General features: G+C 41.2%; 1 protein-coding gene across 2 annotated transcripts in view; it reads left to right on the top strand.

Annotated features, from left to right (window-relative positions):
- Positions 1 to 19,854, top strand: part of ARHGAP25 (Rho GTPase activating protein 25) — an 87,773-nt gene that overhangs the window by 43,229 nt on the left and 24,690 nt on the right. The window contains exons 3-4 of one of the 2 annotated variants that reach the window (XM_063448638.1): positions 7,258 to 7,345; positions 14,025 to 14,138. In XM_063448638.1, the coding sequence (XP_063304708.1) occupies positions 7,258 to 7,345; positions 14,025 to 14,138 (202 nt within the window). Of the gene's footprint in view, positions 1 to 7,257; positions 7,346 to 14,024; positions 14,139 to 16,150; positions 16,363 to 19,854 lie in introns of those variants that run through there. The other variant, XM_063448639.1, reaches the window with a different exon arrangement.

Genomic DNA, 19,854 nt, shown 5'->3' on the forward strand with positions numbered 1-19,854 from the left:
CTCGGGGGAACATTTATTTATTTTATTGATTATTGCCATTTATATAGCGCCAACAGATTCCGTAGCGCTTTACAATATTATGAGAGGGGGATTTAACTATAAATAGGACAGTTACAAATAAACTTACAGGAACAATAGGTTGAAGAGGACCCTGCTCAAACGAGCTTACATTCTATAGGAGGTGGGGTGTAAAACACATTAGGACAGGAATTTACAATCAAATAAGGTGGGCTGCCCTTTTGGAGAGGGCAAGAGACAGGTATGTGAGGTAAGGGTTAGACATGAGGCGTCCGCCATGTTGGGTGCCGCATTGTGTAGCATATTTCCCCATGTGTTCCCCCTCTGCACTCGCTCCGGTCTCGATTTCTCTCTCAGGTGTGGACCGCGATCACCCCTGACGGTCCAAGGGGGGGGGGGGTAACGGGGTTCCTTCTTGCGTTGTGTCAGCATCTCGCGGCACCGGACCGGGGGATCGGCCGCCTCTCCCGCTCTACGGTCGCCAGGCCTCATGGCGCAAGTCTGTCTGCCAGCCAGTTTCAAAATGATCGCAAGCTGCAAGGTCGGTTTAGTGCCCTTTCATGGGTCAAATGAAGCTATTTGGGCTGCCTTTTCATAAGCTTTTAGGGCTAAAAAGTGGTATTTTGCCCTATTGTCTGAGGAGCTCTGCAGTGGCACGTCTATCAGCCTCGCTGGTCAGGCCCCCCAAACGTTTCTTTTAACATTTTATAAAAGATTTAGCAAATTACATCAAAGCCCAGGCAAAGCTAGGTCAAACATTACAAATTAGGAAGAGATATAGAAACAATGTTTCATTTCTGCTTTTTCTGTGGTGCATGCCAGCTGCATAGCATTTATAACAATAACTGATCGAGAGATAAGATGGAGGCACACAGTTACAGGATAAAGAGGTGCGGATTTCTACTTTTAATTCAACAAATACATGTTTGCAAAATATCGGGGAAATATAAACATACTATTAAAAAGCCTGGAATTAACAGTTCCTCTTTAAATGTAAAAAGTCATTTTATTTATTTAACTTTTCTTTTTTATTAGTACATACCTATCATTCACCTTAGCATTCAATGGATTTTATTCATTAAACATGGGAATTGTGAGGTGTTCTCCAACATATATAATTTGGCTTGAGATTTGCAAATCCATTCTCAAATTACAGATTTTCACTAGTATCCAGTTTTTAAGGGGTGAAACTCTAAGAATATTTTTTTTTTGTATCTGAAATAAATACACGTGACTTTCATAAATATGAATGAGTATCTTGTCATTCTTTTACAAATATTAGAAATTACAGTTTTGGTCTTTCAAAGACTTGGACAGGCAATTTTTTTTCATGGCGCACTGGGAGAGGCAGATGCACCGCACTCACCTACTGGGCGCCACATGGGTCTCGGCGTCTCATTGGTCACATGGGTCTCGGAGTGAGGTACATGCTGAGCTCTCATCCCAGCCACTGGCAAAGTTTGCAGTTTTTCAGCGGCCCGCCAAACGTATTCCTCGCCTGCCAGCCAGCTCCTGCAGGCTCTCCACTTGGTTTGCGGCGTGTAAGAGAAGGGAGGTGCACCCTGTCTGACCTATGGCTTGCCTTCCCTCCAGGGGGCACCTTGTTTTGTATGTATAGTGTATCCCCCACGCTGCTCCATGGTCCTTTCAGGATGTCAGAGCCCTGGGAGATCCATTCTAGTATTTCTGGCATCAGTGTGGGGGTATTGGTTGAGAGGGCAAACTGAAATAGCATCCCACCTACATAAGGGAGTGTGTGGACACCTATAGACACGTCCTCGTGGGAGAACTCCCATTCCCTGTCCCCTAATTAAACCCTTGACCTTCCTGGGTTCTTGGCTCAGTTGTCCTGTGAACCTCTATAGCAGTGATTCCCAACAGAGTCCTCAAGTACCCCCTAACAGTCCAGGATTTACCCAGACAAAACTGGGTAATCCCCTAAATCCTGGACTGTTAGGGTCACTTGAGTTCTGGGTTGGGAACCACTGCTCTAGAGGATACAAACCTCATCTGCCTTGTTTAACTCTTTCTTGCCTGAACCTCCTGCGTTGGTGAACCCTTACTTGTCTGTACATGCCTTGCTTAAAGGAACATTATAGTCACCAGAACAACTACAGCTTAATGTAGTTGTTCTGGTGAGTATAATCATTGTCTTCAGACATTTCATTCAGAGAAAATGCTGTGTTTACATTGCCTCTGTAACAAAAATATACCCCAACACACAGGATTCAACTAAACAGAAGACAACACAGAGGGGAGATACGTCTAACGGACCTTAGAGTGGCCGGACTCAATGCATATAGGAGAAGTACAGAGACAGGAGCGATGCGAGGTCAAGGGCACAAAGAGACAGCGTAAACTAGGAGTAGCCGGGGTCTGGTACACAGTAAACAGCAAGCCAGCAAACAGAACAGATAAAGAGATAACATAGTCAGAAAACAAAGCCACGGTCAAGTACGAAGGAACACAACTGAATACAACAAGCGCTAAAGGGAACTGAAACAGAAACCATGATAGGGCAAGGAACTAAGGGAAAAAGGTGAGTATATATATCTTAACATCTATTTTGATTGGTCCCTGTCACATCCACGCCCCCAAAAGGTAAGTGTGTGGGGAGTGTGGCATGACAGGGACCAATGGGAGGCCTTTGCCAATTTAGGCTCCCACTGTCCCTTTAAGAGCGCGCCCGAGACCTGCGTCGCGCTCTTAGCGTCAGGCGGGACACGTGACCGCTTTTCGCGGTCACTGCCCGCCTTCCTGTTGCAGCCGTCGGATGAGCCGCGCGCGGCTCGTGCAGCAGCAGGGCCGCGCGCGGCTTGAACAGAGGACCCCGGCCGGCCCCTGGAAAGGGTAAGTACCGCTACAGCCTCCTAGGGACACCTCCAAGTGTCCACTCCTCAGATGGCCATTGGAGGTGCTTCCTGCACAGTAGGCAGCACTGTCATTCAGCGTCTCCATGTTGAAATTTTCTCATAGACAGCGTTGCGTTTGGCCCTGCCCCCATCCTGCCTTCTTGCCGATTTTCAGCTAATGATGTCACCAGGGAGGCGAACCCGCGTGGCGCTGGAAACAAGGTGAGTTTTAATATTTTCTAAGGTGGCTAAACGGGGCGCAAGCCACCTAAATAGTGGATTAAACACTATAAGGTCAGGAATACATGTTTGCAGGGCCAGATTAAGAGCCCAGTGGGCCTGGTGCTGACAATTATGACGGGCCTAATTACAGGATCATATCGACCAAAAACAGTAAAACACTCCCAAGTGCCATGTATCTGATGGAGATGGTGCTTTTTTTTTTAAATCAATGGGCCTATTCCATGGGCCTGGGCCTGGAGCTGCAGCTCCATCAGCCCCTATGTTAATCCGGCCCTGCATGTTTGTGTTCTTGACCCTTTAGTGTTCCTTTAACCTTTGCCCACCTGAACCTGCCTTGATTAACCCATGCCTGCTTTTATTAACCCTTGCCTGGCCGAACCTGCCTTGATTAACCCTTGCCTGCTATTATTAACCCTTGCCTGGCCGAACCTGCCTTGATTAAACCTTGCCTACCTGATCCTGTCTTGGTTAACCCTTGCCTGCTATTATTAACCCTTGCCTGGCCGAACCTGCCTTGATTAAATCTTGCCTACCTTATCCTGCCTTGGCTAACCCTTGCTTGCCTGACTCTCTGGTTAACTTTTTGCCTGTCTGATTCTGTCTGGATTTCTGGTTACCCTCTGTCTGTCTAAACTTGTCCTGGACTGCTTGGTTAACCTTTGCCTGTCTGATCCTGTCCTGGACTGCTTGGTTAACCTTTGTCTGTCTGATACTGTCCTGGACTGCTTGGTTAACCTTTGCCTGTCTGATCCTGTCCTGGACTGCTTGGTTAACCTTTGTCTGTCTGATCCTGTCCTGGACTGCTTGGTTAACCTTTGCCTGTCTGATCCTGTCCTGGACTGCTTGGTTAACCTTTGTCTGTCTGATCCTGTCCTGGACTGCTTGGTTAACCTTTGCCTGTCTGATCCTGTCCTGGACTGCTTGGTTAACCTTTGCCTGTCTGATCCTGTCCTGGACTGCTTAGTTAACCTTTGCCTGTCTGATCCTGTCCTGGACTGCTTGGTTAACCTTTGCCTGTCTGATCCTGTCCTGGACTGCTTGGTTAACCTTTGCCTGTCTGATCCTGGACTGGACTCCCTGGTTTGCCTAGTTTGTCTACTTTATTTACCTGCTAAAGACTAACTGTGTGCTAATCCTTCCTGGATTATCCCATTAAAAGGCTTCCCTTTTGCTTCTTGGTCCTGTTTAACCCCTTAAGGACACATGACATGTGTGACATGTCATTATTCCCTTTTATTCCAGAAGTTTGGTCCTTAAGGGGTTAAACAATAAAGACTTTATGTTGAAGTGACTTTGCTTTGTCCTTTCTCTGCATACTGAGCTCATTCACCCCAAACCGTTACAATTATTTTGCAATAGAAGATCCAGATAGTGCAAACAAAATCCTGCACCTGTTGATATGTGCTGGAATGTTATTGCTGCAAAAATGGAGCAGATATTAAATAAATGCTTGTGACAAGGGAAAGGGCAGGAAATAACAGTTTACCATGTTACAACGTGGTTTCTTTACTAATAAGCTTTTTAAATCAAACACGTAGGAGGTGAAGGTGTTTTTAGCTATTTTGTAAGACCAACCCAACTTTTGTCAACAAGACCCTCTGCTGTTGTCCTTGTACCTTGCCTTCCAGTGACCTGAGACTATCTGAGTGTACACCAGACATGGAAAAAAAGATTATGTGATAAGAAAATTGCCAGGAATTGAATAAATGATTATAAAGTAGTTCCTCATCAATGTACAATGTAGTTAAAAATAGCCTAACCTCAGCCCTCAAGCTGTTGTAATCTAATTTGGGGAAAAAGTGCAAAATCTTTCACTATATCACAAAAAGTTAATAATTTAAATACAATATAGTGTTGCTTATAATAGCACCAATTAAGATAGTAAAGTGCTTAAGTGAGTTGAAGGTGCATATAAGAAATATATATATATTTAACTTCCCTTCTAGTATTGATTATAACCCGAAGATCTCCTCAAATGTTCAACAAGTATGCATACAATATATAGGGTGAATCCAACTAGGGGAAATAAGAATAAAACATAGTGCAACTCTGTGGAACCCAAATAGAGTAATTTTGTGCCAGTGGGTCACTCACACTTTATATTAAAAAAAAGGGCATTCAGCAATCTTCGGAGATCTAAAGTTGTGTCTCTCTCTTGATTGTTGATGTTGCAAGTCTCAATGGCATGTAAAATAAAATGCATCCAAATGAGATAACTGAAGATTTGAAGTATAGTATAAAAATGTAACTACTAGCATCAAATACAGGTAAAATCAATCTATTTTGCTATGATATAGCTGTGGTGAGTTATTCTGAGCAATGTCTTTCAACAGCTTGGTGTTCAGGGCTGGATACCAAAGGCCTATATAACTTACTATATTTGTGACAGCTTGGATTTTTGGGATTGATTCCGGATCATTCAGTTCAGCTGCTGTAGGCACCTTGAAAGGTTTAATTACTGTGGATACGACAGGCTTGTTAAAACAAGTTAAAGAAGATTCGCTGCAGTGGTTGTGGTGCAAGGAGCACCCTGTAACCATCCAATGATGCAGTTAACCTGTTTTAGATCTATTTGTTGCTCCCAGCAAATGAACTATCCCTGCAATGCAAGGTTTAACACAGGGGAACTAACGGAAGCTGCAATGCAAGAGCTTCCAGCTCTCTGAAGGTTACTTGACTGCTTACAAAGAGGAGAGGGGGGCACTGACTGTGTCAAAATGTTTTATTTGTTGTATAATTTTCCAATTTATGTAAAGTGGTCTGGATAAGGGAACTATATAAGCATTTACAGCATATTAAAACTTCAGATGTTAAGGGCAGCACTGCGTATTTACCCTGGTTTCACAATTAAATTGGCATCAGATGCTTTTTAGTGCTATAGATTTGAATCAGTGCCATTGCAGGGGTCGCAGCCGTGACCAGGCCCATGACTCCAGGGGGCTCCTGCTGATCGCCTCGGCTGACAGTACACACTTCCTGTCAGACGGGTACGGTGGCAGCCACGAACGGGTACAGTAGGGGCAGGAGGTAATGAGACTAATTGGGGGCTATGGAAGAGAGACACATGGAGAGTGGGCTTGGGGAGAGATACACATAGAGGAGGGCTAGGGGATAGAGGAGGGGAGAGAGACACATGGATGGGCTAGGGGGGCTAAGGGAGACAGACATATGGGGGGGCTGGGGAGGCTAGGGAGAGAGACATGTAGGGGCTCTGGGAGCTAGAGGAGAGAAGACACATGGAGGGGGCTAGGGGAGAGAGACACATAGAGGGGAGGCTAGGGGAGAGATTGTCCCACTGGAGATTGTCGGCCACTGAATTACAAACTGCATGGAGAGAGAGGCTCTAGAGGTAAGGTGAGTAACCACCGCACTGATCAGATGCAGTCACACTGAGGTGCTGATCAGGCACCGTGACAGAGAGACACATGGGGGGCCTAGGCGAGATGAGATGGGGGGGGGCTAGGGAAGAAAGACACATAAAGGGGATGGGGATGTCAAAGGGAGAGAGACACTGAGGGGATGGGGGAGAGAGACACATGTGGGGGAGCTAGGGGAGAGAGACACATGGAGGGAATGAGGGGGTTTGGAGAGAGAGACACACGGAGGGGCTGGAAGGGGCTAGGGGAGAAAGACACATGGGGTTAGGGGATGAGACATATGAAGGGTCTGCAGGAGCTAGGGAATGAGACACATGGAGGGGCTGGGGGATAGTGAATGAGACACACAGAGGGGCTTGGTGATAGGGAATGACACATGGAGGGCCTAGGGGGAGGAAATGAGACACACAGAGGGGCTTGGGGAGGGAATGAGACACATTGGGGGGCTGGGAAGGGAATGAGACACACAGAGGGGCTGGGGGCGAATGCCAGGGCAATTTTTGCACCGGTGCCTGATGACTCCTACTTACACCTCTGCTTTGAATTTTAATTAATCACTTACTGGTAATAACTATCTTGGAAATTAATATCACCATTATTGTGAGGAAACTGGTATTAGAGCAGTTTAAATAAAAAGGATTATATTGTATTTTCAGTAGAATATGACAACAGGTAAAAGCATAGGTATTTGGTAAGCTATACAGTTTCAGAATAGAGTTTGCCTTCATTCTGTTAAGAAACCTTTCTTTTTATTTCACCCTGTCTAGGGATTTATGTACTTACCGGGGAGCCGAGTCACAGAGTTTTCTTATAGCCCAGATGATGCTGTGAAGTTTACTTTTGAGATTATTCCAGGTATGTTGGTCTGAAAACCCAGGTAAAAATCCTGATTGACTGATGTGAAATCCAAAGGATTTTTTTGGGGATAGGGCGAAAGCAATCTGTATCCCAACTGCAGTTTGTAAATCTCCAATCTCCAATCCCTTCATCCTTATCCATTCAGATGGCGTTGTTCCACACAAACAAGAAAACATATCTACTGGCACAGAAAGTTCATCAACCAGGAAATAAGTATATGTAGTATATTTGCTTGAAAAATACTTGGAATCTCAAGTGTCATTGTCACATATCATAAAATGTAATCTAACTACACAGCTAATGTGTATGTGTATGAGAGTCCACTCTCATTTATTGGCATAGTGTTAGAAATTCACAGATATGTTCTGTCTGACTCTGAATGGAAGTCGCAAATCTTATGTACGGCTCTTACCATGCCATACCTCCCAACATTCCCTGATCCAGCTTAATCAGCACTCACTGTATGAGCTTCTTAGAGCGGGGAAGGCTAAGGAGGATGTTAGTAGGCCTGGTGTGCATACATGCATACTGGTGTGCATACATGCATACTGGGACCACTGAACGTCATCAGTGATTCAAGTGGGATCATTGGAATGGCCCACCTTGTTCTGACCACCTCCTGAGTTCATAATTCTCCATTGCAATGATACATAACATCCTCAATGTACATAATTTTACACTCAAATTATGTCTTTTTTTCCCCCTCCAACTAATGTGCAAGACAAACAGGTTAAAAAAAAAAAAAAAAGACTAGTTGGCTACTTAAAAACATACATCATAGTAAATTTACCACTCATTTAATAAAGATACTTTATCTGGATAATTCATTTCAGCTCATTGGGAGACTTAATGAACGGGCACGTGTGTGACGTCAAGTGCCCCCTTCTTATGCCCAATGTAGTTATGAGTGTCATCTTAGTGTCAAAAAAAGAACAGTTCCTGCCAGTTCGAATGAACAGAAGGTGTTTGTGTCTGAATGTGGAGTCCCTGCATGACCCATTAGTTCTAAAACTCTAAAAAATGCTATGCAGAGATATATGTGAAAAGCAGCTTCCTTTGGAACAAAACCACAGGGAAGAGGGAAATAAGAACTAAGCAGCAAGTGTTGTGATATGTTTTAGAGCCTTAAACTGTTTTAAAATAATTAAATGCGTAGTAGGGCATTTTGGCTTTAATACTCATTAAATATTATGTCTAAATATATCTTAAAATAATGTTACTTAGCAAAAGACTAAACCTAAACTGAGCAGAACTGTACATTTGTATTATTTCCCTTATCCATTTGAAACACAAACACAACAAATAAACCTTTACGAATACCTATAAATTTAAGACAAAAATAGATTCATTGAAAAAATCCTCCAAGTCAGCTATGCCTTCTCTTGAAGCTAATTTGGCCTTAAATGTTAAATTCACTTTGACAAATAACCATGTTCAGTTTAGTAAATAACCCTGATGGTTGTATGTGCTGTGCACCATGTTACCACAATTCCCTGCACATGAATGAGTGTTAATGGGCAGTGTGCAGATAACTGTATGACGATTTATAACTGTTAGATGTCACACTGTGCAGCAAAAAAACAATACCAAAAAGTAAACAAAAAAAACTGCACAAATAAATGTAAAACAAAATATACAACTATCAGCAACTTTGAGTTATTAGTGCAGTCAATATTTCAGTAAATTGCTGGCCTTCAGGGGGAGCAGGTCTGCAACTAATGGGTCTATCTGCCTCCTTTAAATTCTGCATTCCCCAACAGGCCGCGCTACTAATTGCATTGGCCAAGAAAATGACTGACTCTTCATGTCTACAGGATCTTTAACAGTCACTTACATTATTGATATTGGCTCATTTCCCTCAATACACTATATTTGCCTCCTGGTCAGTGGTCAACCAAACACGCTTTCCATTAACACTTGTCCAGTGTAAAGACATGAACTCAAGAGGTATATGAGGTTAGGCTTAGTAACTGCGTGACTAGAAAGGAAATCATATGAGCGTTTGTGAAAGAAACAGTGGGTTCAAAAAAATGGCTTGGTGTCCGATTGTTTGAGGGAAGTGCTCTAAGAAGAAATTAGAATTTTTGGGGGAATGGGAATATGTCTGAACTGGGAGGTCTCAAAAGGAATTGAAAAATATTTGAGAAGAAGTCTGAGAGAAATGGGTAAATTTCTGTCAAAACAAAGATTTCAAGGCAAGCATTGCTATTGTGCGCTACCCAGAAAGTGTGCTGTGTTTGTTGGGAAGTCCATGTGACACATTTAATTTTTGCTGCCAAAATCAGCCTATTCCTACTAGTGTCCCACATATTTTATCAACATATTGGTTAATTCGATCATTATTTGATTACAAATTACAATAATGGTAACAAATTAGTCAGAATCAAGCTTTAAGTGCAGCATTCTAGAGTCACAAAACTAAGTATCCTATAATATTGTTTTTATTTATTTGGTTTACTTAATTATATTTTATTCCAATATTCTTTGACATTGCCTAGCATGCCCTTGCTGTATACTGATGTCATTTCTAGCATTGTTAACTTTGAGATAGTACTTACTGTGTTAATAGCTATAAAGCCTGTCTCGCCTTTCATTCACCCCATGGATTTCCACAATCCAGCCAGAAGCCATGAAGGCCTTTATTATTTAAAATTGTTTTCACTTCCAGTAAATACATGACATTTTTGGCAGTGCAGCTCAATAGCTTTTGATTTGTCAAGACAAGCTGTACATGCCACACTGTTTTGCAATGTTATATTATTTGAAATGAGTTAACGTTTCATATTTTACTGCCAGATGCCTTAAAAAGACAGCACAATAATAAGTGGACCAGGTTAAATAAATATAATTTGACAATATCTATACATTGTATTGCAGATTTGATAGAACATGTACAAAATGGTAAAAAAATAACTATTAAAAAAAAATGAAAGTCTTTCTCTCTGTGAATCAATTCTTCGGCATAGTGTATGTATGCTGAAGAGCCCCTCACCCCTCAAACTGACCTACTCTCCAGGCAAGGTTAATCCCTAGCCAACGCAGTTAGTCACTCCATTCAGGCGCCATTCCAATGAGAGTTCATTTTAAGTTCCTCATTCATTCTGAGGCAGAACTCTGTGATTATTATGGGTTTTTATTGTACAAAAGCCAGTTGACCTTGCAGCAAAGATATGTTATAGTGCATGATGCAACAATATATCAAACTAAGATGCCAATGTAAGAAAAAAAAAATAGCAAACACTTAATATGTTGTTTTGCCATGACAACATGCTCATTCATTAATTGATGTTCTACTAAGTTAATTTTAGCATAATATATCTTTGAAACATGTATAGCTACAGACATAGGCAAAAACAGCTGTTTGTTTAAATATAGATTTTTTTTTTTTAAATTAAAAAAAAAAAAAAAATATAGATTTTTTTAATACATAACAAATTGGCACATTTACACAAGTATATTTTGAATTTGGAGATTATTTGGTATTCTGTACTTGTGATACTGAAATATTTGTATATGATTCATGAATCCATTTGTGTCTAATTCATTAGGAATGACAAATACAAACAGATAAACTAGGTTTGCATCTTTCTAACATGCCTTTGGAAAAATAAAATGTTTGTAAATAGTTACACGACGGCTTGTACTATAAGTGGAATTTCAAGGTGCTATTGCAGCCTGCAAAACCTCCTATACAATACTCAGATTGCTCAGCGCCCTCTACCTGTGACTTCTAGAACAAGGCACTGACGTTTAACCTACATTGTAAGTTGCACTGGAGGAAGGAGAAAACATATTTATATTCCCTGTGCAGAGATACATGGAACAGAAATGGAATAGGGAAATGTGTGGATTTCTTTGAAACACAGAATTAGCATTCGCTTGTATATACATGTTGATTGGAAGGGGTTAAGCAACGTATCGTGTTCACACAGACACACATTTATATATGCAGAGCTGTGTAGCTTCACAGTATCAGATATGTTGCTTGGGATGCCATCTGGTTGTGTTCATGACTCCCCTATTGCTTCTCTTAAGCACTTACGTTGCTCTGCCACAGGGAGACACTGTGTGTCATTGTACAACTGCACCACCATTAGCTCTGTCCCTGTTTAACAGGTTTATGTAGATAGATCCCCTAATAGCCAGATTTAGCGTTTATGGTGCCAGGAGTGCCATGACCCTCTCCCAGAATACGTAATTAAAGAAAAAAAAATGTATTACTGGCATCTATAATGCACCAAAATATACCGCAGCGCTGTACAATTGGGAAAAATACAACACAATAAGAACAGACCGATACAAAAGGCAGAGGGCCCTGCACGTGAGCTTACAATCTAAAGGTTAAAATGGGGAGACGAGACAAGAGGTAGCAGAGGAATTTGTATGTGATGGCAAAGAGAGTATTAATAGCATAATTGCAGAAACTGATAACATGTGAAGGGAATGAGGAGGTGATTGACTGTGGTTCCAAACAGCTGGACGAGCATGCTATAAAGTTAGAAGGAACCAGGGTGGGAGGGTGAGTGGGTAGAGCTGAGTAAAATGGCCTCATTGCAGTAATGGATGTAAAATTGGGCCTTAAAGCTGCAGTCTTCAAATTAAATGGCCTTGTTGCAGGGATGGATGTAAGATTGTAAAAGCTGTCACACTCAGCAAATGAGGTGACAATGCTTAACCCCTTAAGGACCAAGCTTCTGGAATAAAAGGGAATCATGACATGTCACACACGTCGTGTGTCCTTAAGGGGTTAAAGGACCACTATAGTGCCAGGAAAACATACTCGTTTTCCTGGCACTATAGTGCCCTGAGGGTGCCTCCACCGTGCTGGACGGGGAGCTTTCCTCCTCCTTTCCTCCTTCCTCCCGACATCATCGGCTGAATGCGCATGCGTGGCAGGAGCCGCGCGTGCATTCAGCCGGTCGAATAGGAAAGCATTTACAATGCTTTACTATGCACGCTGGCGTCTTCTCACTGTGATTTTCACAGTGAGAAGCACGCAAGCACCTCTAGCGGCTGTTAATGAGCCACTAGAGGTTTTGGAGGCTGGATTAACCCTCAGTATAAACATAGCAGTTACTCTGAAACTGCTATGCTTATAAAAAAAAGGGTTAATCCTAGAGGGACCTGGCACCCAGACCACCTCATTAAGCTGAAGTGGTCTGGGTGCCTAGAGTGGTCCTTTAAGGTCATTGGAGCTAAAAGAAAATCTGGGAATGGATTTTAGAGGGGTGACCTCATGGTTTGTGATATTAGCAGATTAGTTTGGTCTGCTTGCTGCACAGTTCCGTAAAATGGAATGTAGGTCACAATGCATGTTTTTATGTCTGCAACAGTAGCTGCAATCTAAGACCATCATTATTTTATCATTATTTTAAACTCAAAATCTTTCCCCCCCTTTAGCAACTATAATATTGCTAAGTGTTAAATGAAGAAACCTTGAGTAAAATAAAAATGTAATGTTGTTTCTGCATAGGATTGGCTGAGGCAAGATATATCATAAAGTTAGAATCTTCTGGTGTTTAATGAAACACAAAGATAAGCCGAGATATCATATTCATATCATATTCTGATAGGACACAGGGTGAACACTGCATGATTGTAATTAGCGACACATAATAAATGCATTCTTCACGGCTGTATTCAGTAAGAAAATAAAATGAAAATTTATTCTAGTATAATCCTGAAGCACGCACATTTTTTTTTTTTATAAGCATCCTTTATTGAAACCATAATTTGATCATCATGCAGTAGCAGGAAACCACAACCTTTATGTGCAGAAACATTTAAGAAACATGTATCTCCAAAACTTGCTGCTTATCTAAACAATAGCTAAACCTATAGGAGTCAGGTGATTAGATGATACAATGTCTCTTGGAAGGGTACATTTTCATGACATTGGACACTAAATGTTGCCTACATATCTATCACTTGAAATCACCACATTATGTATAATCAAGCTTGGCTTTGGAAACTTGTGGAGCAGAGCAGATACTATATTGTAGTTGCATAGTTACATAGTTACATAGCTGAAAAGAGACTTGCGGCCATCAAGTTCAGCCTTCCTCACATTTGTTTTTTTGCTGTTGATCCAGAAGAAGGCAGTTTGAAGCATAATTTTGCAACAAGCTAGGAAAAAAAATGCTTCTTGACCCCAGAATAGCAGTCAGATTTATCCTTGGATCAAGCAGTTATTACCCTACATTGAAAGATTATATCCTTGAATATTCTGTTTTTGCAAGTATGCATCTAGTAGCTGTTTGAACATCTGTATGGACTTTGATAAAACCACTTCTTCAGGCAGAGAATTCCACATCCTTATTGTTCTCACAGTAAAAAAACCTTTCCTTTGCCTTAGACGAAATCTTTTTTCTTCCAGTCTAAACGCATGACCTCGTGTCCTATGTAAAGTCCGGTTTGTGAATAGATTTCCACACAATGGTTTGTATTCGCCCCGAATATATTTGTATAATGTTATCATATCCCCTTTCAGGCAACGTTTTTCTAAACTAAATAGGTTTAAATTTATGAACAAGTCACAGTTTCCTTTGTTATACATCTAGAGGTTTCTTAAACATCAATACAGGCTAAGAGCTGAGTATTGTTTGGAATGCTTACGACTCCAGCACCAGTTCAACCTAATTGTGCTGTTTTTTTTTTTTTTTTATTGAATTGCTAGGAGCATCTATGGATCAATGCAAATCTGAGCCCTACGTCCTGATGGCTACTACACAGGCCGAGATGGAGGATTGGGTAAAAGCTATTAGGAAAGCTGCAGGATTCGTATCTGGAGGTAACACACTGCAACCAAGGGCAGATTTCTCACTGTTATAATCATGAACAATGACATGGAAACAGAGTTTTAAGTAATATTCCAGAAATAATTTACCAGCTTTTTAATGCTTTACAGATAAGACACTTTAAAAAGTACTTATGTAACATTTACAAATAAACATAAGGGTTACTGGAAGCACCAAGACCCCTTGAATGATTTGAAGTGGTCATGGTACTTTTTGGTTTTCTGTGTGTGCAGCTTTTCACTGAGAACTCCACCTCTGCTAGCATGCTGACACAGTTTTATTCTGGTTAAAGTGTGAAATAAAATCATATTACAAATAGTAGGACAACATAGCCATAAAAGAACTTAATGGAATTATCTAAAATAAACAGCAATGGTGAATGTGGAGTGAGATCTGGCACTATTCACGAATACATGCAGCTTAACCCGGTGCCACAAATCACTCAAAACAGGCACAATGAAAAATTGGTACAATATAAAAAAAGAAAACCGTGGGAAGCTCAATAAATGATACCCAAACACAGTATATAATACTTTCCTGTGTTTTGGAAAATAGTATGTGCAAGTATTAGTTTTATCTGCAAAGATACAAATACAGAACTTTCATAGTGCAGCTGTATAGCTTCCATCTTTACAGAGAACCACAAAGCTGGCTTTGGCTGTAAAAGCATTAAAGGACCACTATAGGCACCCAGATCACTTCAGCTCAATGAAGTGGTCTGGATGCCAGGTCCCTCTAGTGTTAACCTTGCAGCTGTAAACATAGCAGTTTCAGAGAAACTGCTATGTTTACACTAGGGTTAATCCAGCCTCTAGTGGCTGTCTCACTGACAGCCGCTAGAGGCGCTTCTGCACTTCTCACTGTGAAAATCACAGTGAGAAGACGCTGGACGTCCATAGGAAAGCATTGAGAAATGCTTTCCTATGGACTGTTTGAATGCGTGCTGACGTCAGCAGGAGGAGTAGAGTTCCCCAGCGCTGAGTGTTTTAACCGCTTCAGCCCCCTTCAGTCCAGCAGGAGTGGGACCCTGAAGTTGGGGGGGACCTAAAGTCCCTATAGTGCCAGGAAAACGAGTTTGCTTTCCTGGCACTATAGTGGTCCTTTAAGGACAGGTTCCTTCACTGCTCATTTGTTCTATACCCTTTACACAATCATGAAATTATGGAGGTAATTCCAATAATGTGTGGTAACTTACTAGTTATTATTTTAATAGGAACCAAAATAAATAAATGGACAGGATTAAAAACACAGGGTAATTGCATAGATACCCAACACAGAAAAGTCTAGTAAGGAATCGGCAAAGGCACAACGTGTTTTGGCTCAATTAGCCTTCTTCCTGGTGCATGTAATGGAATTAGTTGAGTGGTCCCTAGTTTGGGTTCCAGACATTGCCCCACTATGTCATTTATCCCATCTCTTTTGCTACCAAGGACTACCTGGGACATCTGCAGCACTTCTTAGTAAAGGCTGTACCCACTGGAACAATCATTTGACCAGGTTTGCCCCTCTGCCTACTCATTTTTCCTGTTATATGTCATTTCCTCTGCCAAAAAGAATTATTTCCAGTCTCAAACTAAACATAGTGCATGCTGATGATAGCTATGTGTATCTTTGGTATTTGGGAAAGAATCAACCGTAATAAATATTTATTAGAATGCCTATTTTACCCACTATATATCAAAAAGTCATATGTGTAATTCTAAAATAATTGTTTTCTCTACCTGCACTTTAAGTCTGATTATGATTGTGCCATTTTCCATTTCTGATTAGAGTGGGACATGAGAGCAGGGTGGCATTCTAATCTCCGTGTTCCAGATCTGAGTAATTTGTGTTTTATACGGAATATACTTTTAATACTTGTGGGCATGAAAGAATTATCAGTTCTACTCTAAAATTTAGATTTCACAAGGAGGTGGTGGGGGGGGGGGGTCAGTAATGTTGGTTTTTATTCATTACTTTAAAACAAAGAGAGCCTTTTGTGTGAGAGGCAGGTATGGGCAGGTTCAAGAGCCACAGCAAGTTTTGAGACAACAGCACATTCTCATAGCATATTCAAGTTGCTTTAGAGAAACACGGGCCTCTGGTGCTCTTGGTATTTAAGAAAAATGCCTATAACAAGGAAAATGGCAGGATGGGATTTTGATTGCGTTTCGGCTTTGAAGATGAGACTGATTTGCCTTGCTTTCAGGAGGAAAAGTGCAGTATCGCAGAGAAAAGGTAGCGATACCTTAACGTCTGTGTATATTTGTAATATGTTAACAACAAATGTTTTAATCCTTGATCATGCTGGAGAATCAGACAGTGCATGAACTAGTTTAGCTATAGTATTAGAAATACTATGCAAATAAATATTTTAGTAAGAATATGTTACATTTCAAATGTCTGCTTTTGCAAGAAACCTCTATAATAGATCTCCAAGCCTTGAACAGAACTATTATGAGTATAATTTTCATTGTTCTTATCCCATAGATTTTGAAAAAGTTTCAGTATTAATTTATAGTCGATAACATTTGGGAAAAATATTCCTGGGGCACTTTGAGGGAGATTTATTAAAGCATTGTTGGAACTTTACATCTAATGTTAATTGAATATTGGCCACAATTCCTTAAATATGTTAGGCTGTTTTTTTCTTTATTTCTTATTTTATGCACTAACCATCATTTTTTTAAGTCTTTCCCTGTTACATTAGTTCCAACGGCTGCATTTCTCTTGTTGTGTGGTTTTCAGGAGATGGGGCCAAAACTTAAAAGCAACATATAGAGTTAGACTATAGACATTTCTGTTCAGACATTTCTGTTCAGTTACAGAGCTAATGAACAGTGGGCCCTGGTGCAATGCATTTTTTGGATTCCCCTATAGAGCAGGAGTAGCCAAAAGGTAGATTTGCAATGGCTGTACAACATCCATGATACCTCGCCAGCTGGAGATCTGTGTTTTGCCCACCCTTGTGTGGGTTGTATATGAGTGTAGTGTCTGTGTATTTGAATATAAGTGTGTTTTTGTATGGAGTAGGCGTGTGTCAATGTAAGAGTATATTTGTGTGTAGTGGAGGTGTTTGAATGCACAGGGAGAGGAGAGGAGGTAGAAGAGGAATAGGGTTGACCCCACCCATCGCCAGAGCAGGGCCCTCTTTGTAGATAATGGCAATTCAAAGAGCCAAATGTTCCATATTTTATTGAAGATTTTAGTAGTGTCATGAATCAGGGCAGATAGTTTCTACATCTTCATTGTGTCTTCTTCTTTACATATCACTATATTCAGTGATGGAATATTAGGTCTATCCCAGTTCTCTGCAATTGCTCGTCTTGTGGCTAGCGTATCTGTGGCAATTCATTTCTTTTGACTTCTGGGAAGCCAAATCCAGGGCTCTAATGGGATGTGTGAGTGTAGTTTCCTGGACACTAGCTGTGATACTAAAGCCATAGTTGGGCAATTTGTGTGCATTCCCACCAAAGGTGGTAGTATGTGCCTTTATACCCTCAACCTTTCCAGCACAAATCTGAATCTGTTTTGCCCATTTGCTTTAACCTGAGAGGGGTGAGATACCACCGCTTTAAAGTTTTGTATCCTTCATTGAAGGATTTGGTTATGAGCAAGTAGAGTATGGAAGTCTGGCTCTTTTGAATCAGGCATTGCATGCAAGTTTTTCAAGGGGGGTTAGTGCTGATATGCCTGCTTTTTTATTAGTAGACATGACTAGGAAACTTCGAATTTGAAGATAGAAAAAATAATTAAAGGTGTAGTTTGTGGAAGGTCTGGGAAGGGTATTATTTGTTGGGTTTGGAAAAACTGGTAAAAGCAAATTAGATCACTGTCCTCAAATTGAGTAAAATGTTGAGGAGTCATGCCTGGAGAAAATTGTGCATAGCATAAGACTGGAGTAAGTGGGATGGGGTTGGTGGTCAGAGAGCATTTAGCTGTTATTTCATCACAGGTTTTAATGACGTTTTGCAGTGTGGATGTGGTTGGAGGTATTGGGGTGCTAGCTTGCTTTGGCAACTAGATGTAAGGTGAGGGGAAGTCCCTATAGAAAATGGTGTGTTCTAAATCCACCCATCTTTTAATCCCATATGGTACATGTAGATGTTGGACCTGAGCTATTTGAGCCATGTGGTAGTATTGCATGAAATGTGGAAGGCTTTGCCCTCCAGCTCTTTTTGAAATGTAAAGGATTAGTCTTTATGGATGCCATTCTTTCCAACCAAGAGATTGAGAGGCCAGTCCTGGATTTAAAATCCAATAAGGATTATTGAAGCAATGGAGTGTAGTTAAGTCATTAAGTCTGGGATAAGTCTATCGGAAGATGGGTCCCTAGGTACTGTATATCTGTGGTTTGTAAATTAAATGGGTATGTTTGTTTAAGATCTCGGAGTGATTTGACATCGATGTGGATTGGTAGCACTTCAGTTTTTTCTATGCTTAGTTTGTATCCAGATATCACGACATATTCATTTAGTGCTGCTAATAGCGGTGGCATTGAGCGTGAATGATCAATAATGGTCAGCAGTAAATTGTCTGCAATTTTATATTTCTCAGTCCGTAATTTAATTCCGTTCATCTCAATATTGTGTAAAAGTGATTGCAAAAGTGGTTGTAATGAGAGAGCAAATAGTATGGGGGATAAGAGGCAGTCTTGTCACGTGCCATTGTGAATCCTGAATGAGGGTAGGTGGGTACCCACATACCCAAAATAACATAGGCATAATAACCCAGAGCAGGAGATACAGCAACCAGGACGTTTCGGCAATAGCCTTCCTCAAGGGGGATCTAAAACCTTATGGTTCCTGTTCCTATTTATATCTCATTAATCAAACGAAAAATTTAGGGCAGGGCCGGCCCATCCATAGGACAGACTGGTGGCACTTTTACAGGGGCGGCATTTTGCCTGCTCTTATATATGGACTCCCTGGTGGTATGATGGGCTGCTGGTGAACTCCGTGGTGGTCCAGTGTGTTGTTAAAGAAGCCTGGCACACTGTGAATGTCAGAGTACAGGTGCCGGGTTTCAGCATCCGACTGCTCTAACAACACTCTGGACCAGCAGCAGCCCATCGGACCACCAGGGAGTCCACCAGCAGACCACCAGAGAGTCCACCAGCAGCCCACCGGACCACCAGGGACCCACTGAACCACAGGAGGTAAGCAGGAGGGGGAAAATAAATATAGAGGGGTGGTGAGTGACTAAGTGGAAAGAATGACCGTATGTGGGGAGGCTGTGTTAAACACAGTCTCCCCACACTGACTAAAACTGCATTTAGTATATATAAATACTATATATATATATATAGTATTTATATATACTAAATGCATTTTTATATATATATATATACATATACACACAGTATATATATATATATACTGTGTGTATATGTATATATATATGTATATATATATATATATATATATATACACTAAAGTATTTATATATACTAAAGTATTAAGTTGTACAGGTGGTTTGGGCTGGCTACAGCTAATGCAAGTGGGCTGCTGCTGGTCCAGGAACCGTCTTCCCTCTTACATCGCCCCTCCTTCTCTCTGTCTCTATCCTCCATGTGGCGCTCTATGCCCTGGGAGGAAGTGAAGTGTAATCATTTCCTCTCAGCTCAGAGGTAGCATGTGAGAATGGCAAGCTGGCATGGGCCCAGGTACAGAGCGCAGACCATTTGTTGACAGAAAAGGAACCCAAAACATGGAACAGTCTCGTTAAAAG

This window comes from Pelobates fuscus, chromosome 3, assembly GCF_036172605.1.
Source record: "Pelobates fuscus isolate aPelFus1 chromosome 3, aPelFus1.pri, whole genome shotgun sequence".
Lineage (NCBI taxonomy): Eukaryota > Metazoa > Chordata > Amphibia > Anura > Pelobatidae > Pelobates > Pelobates fuscus.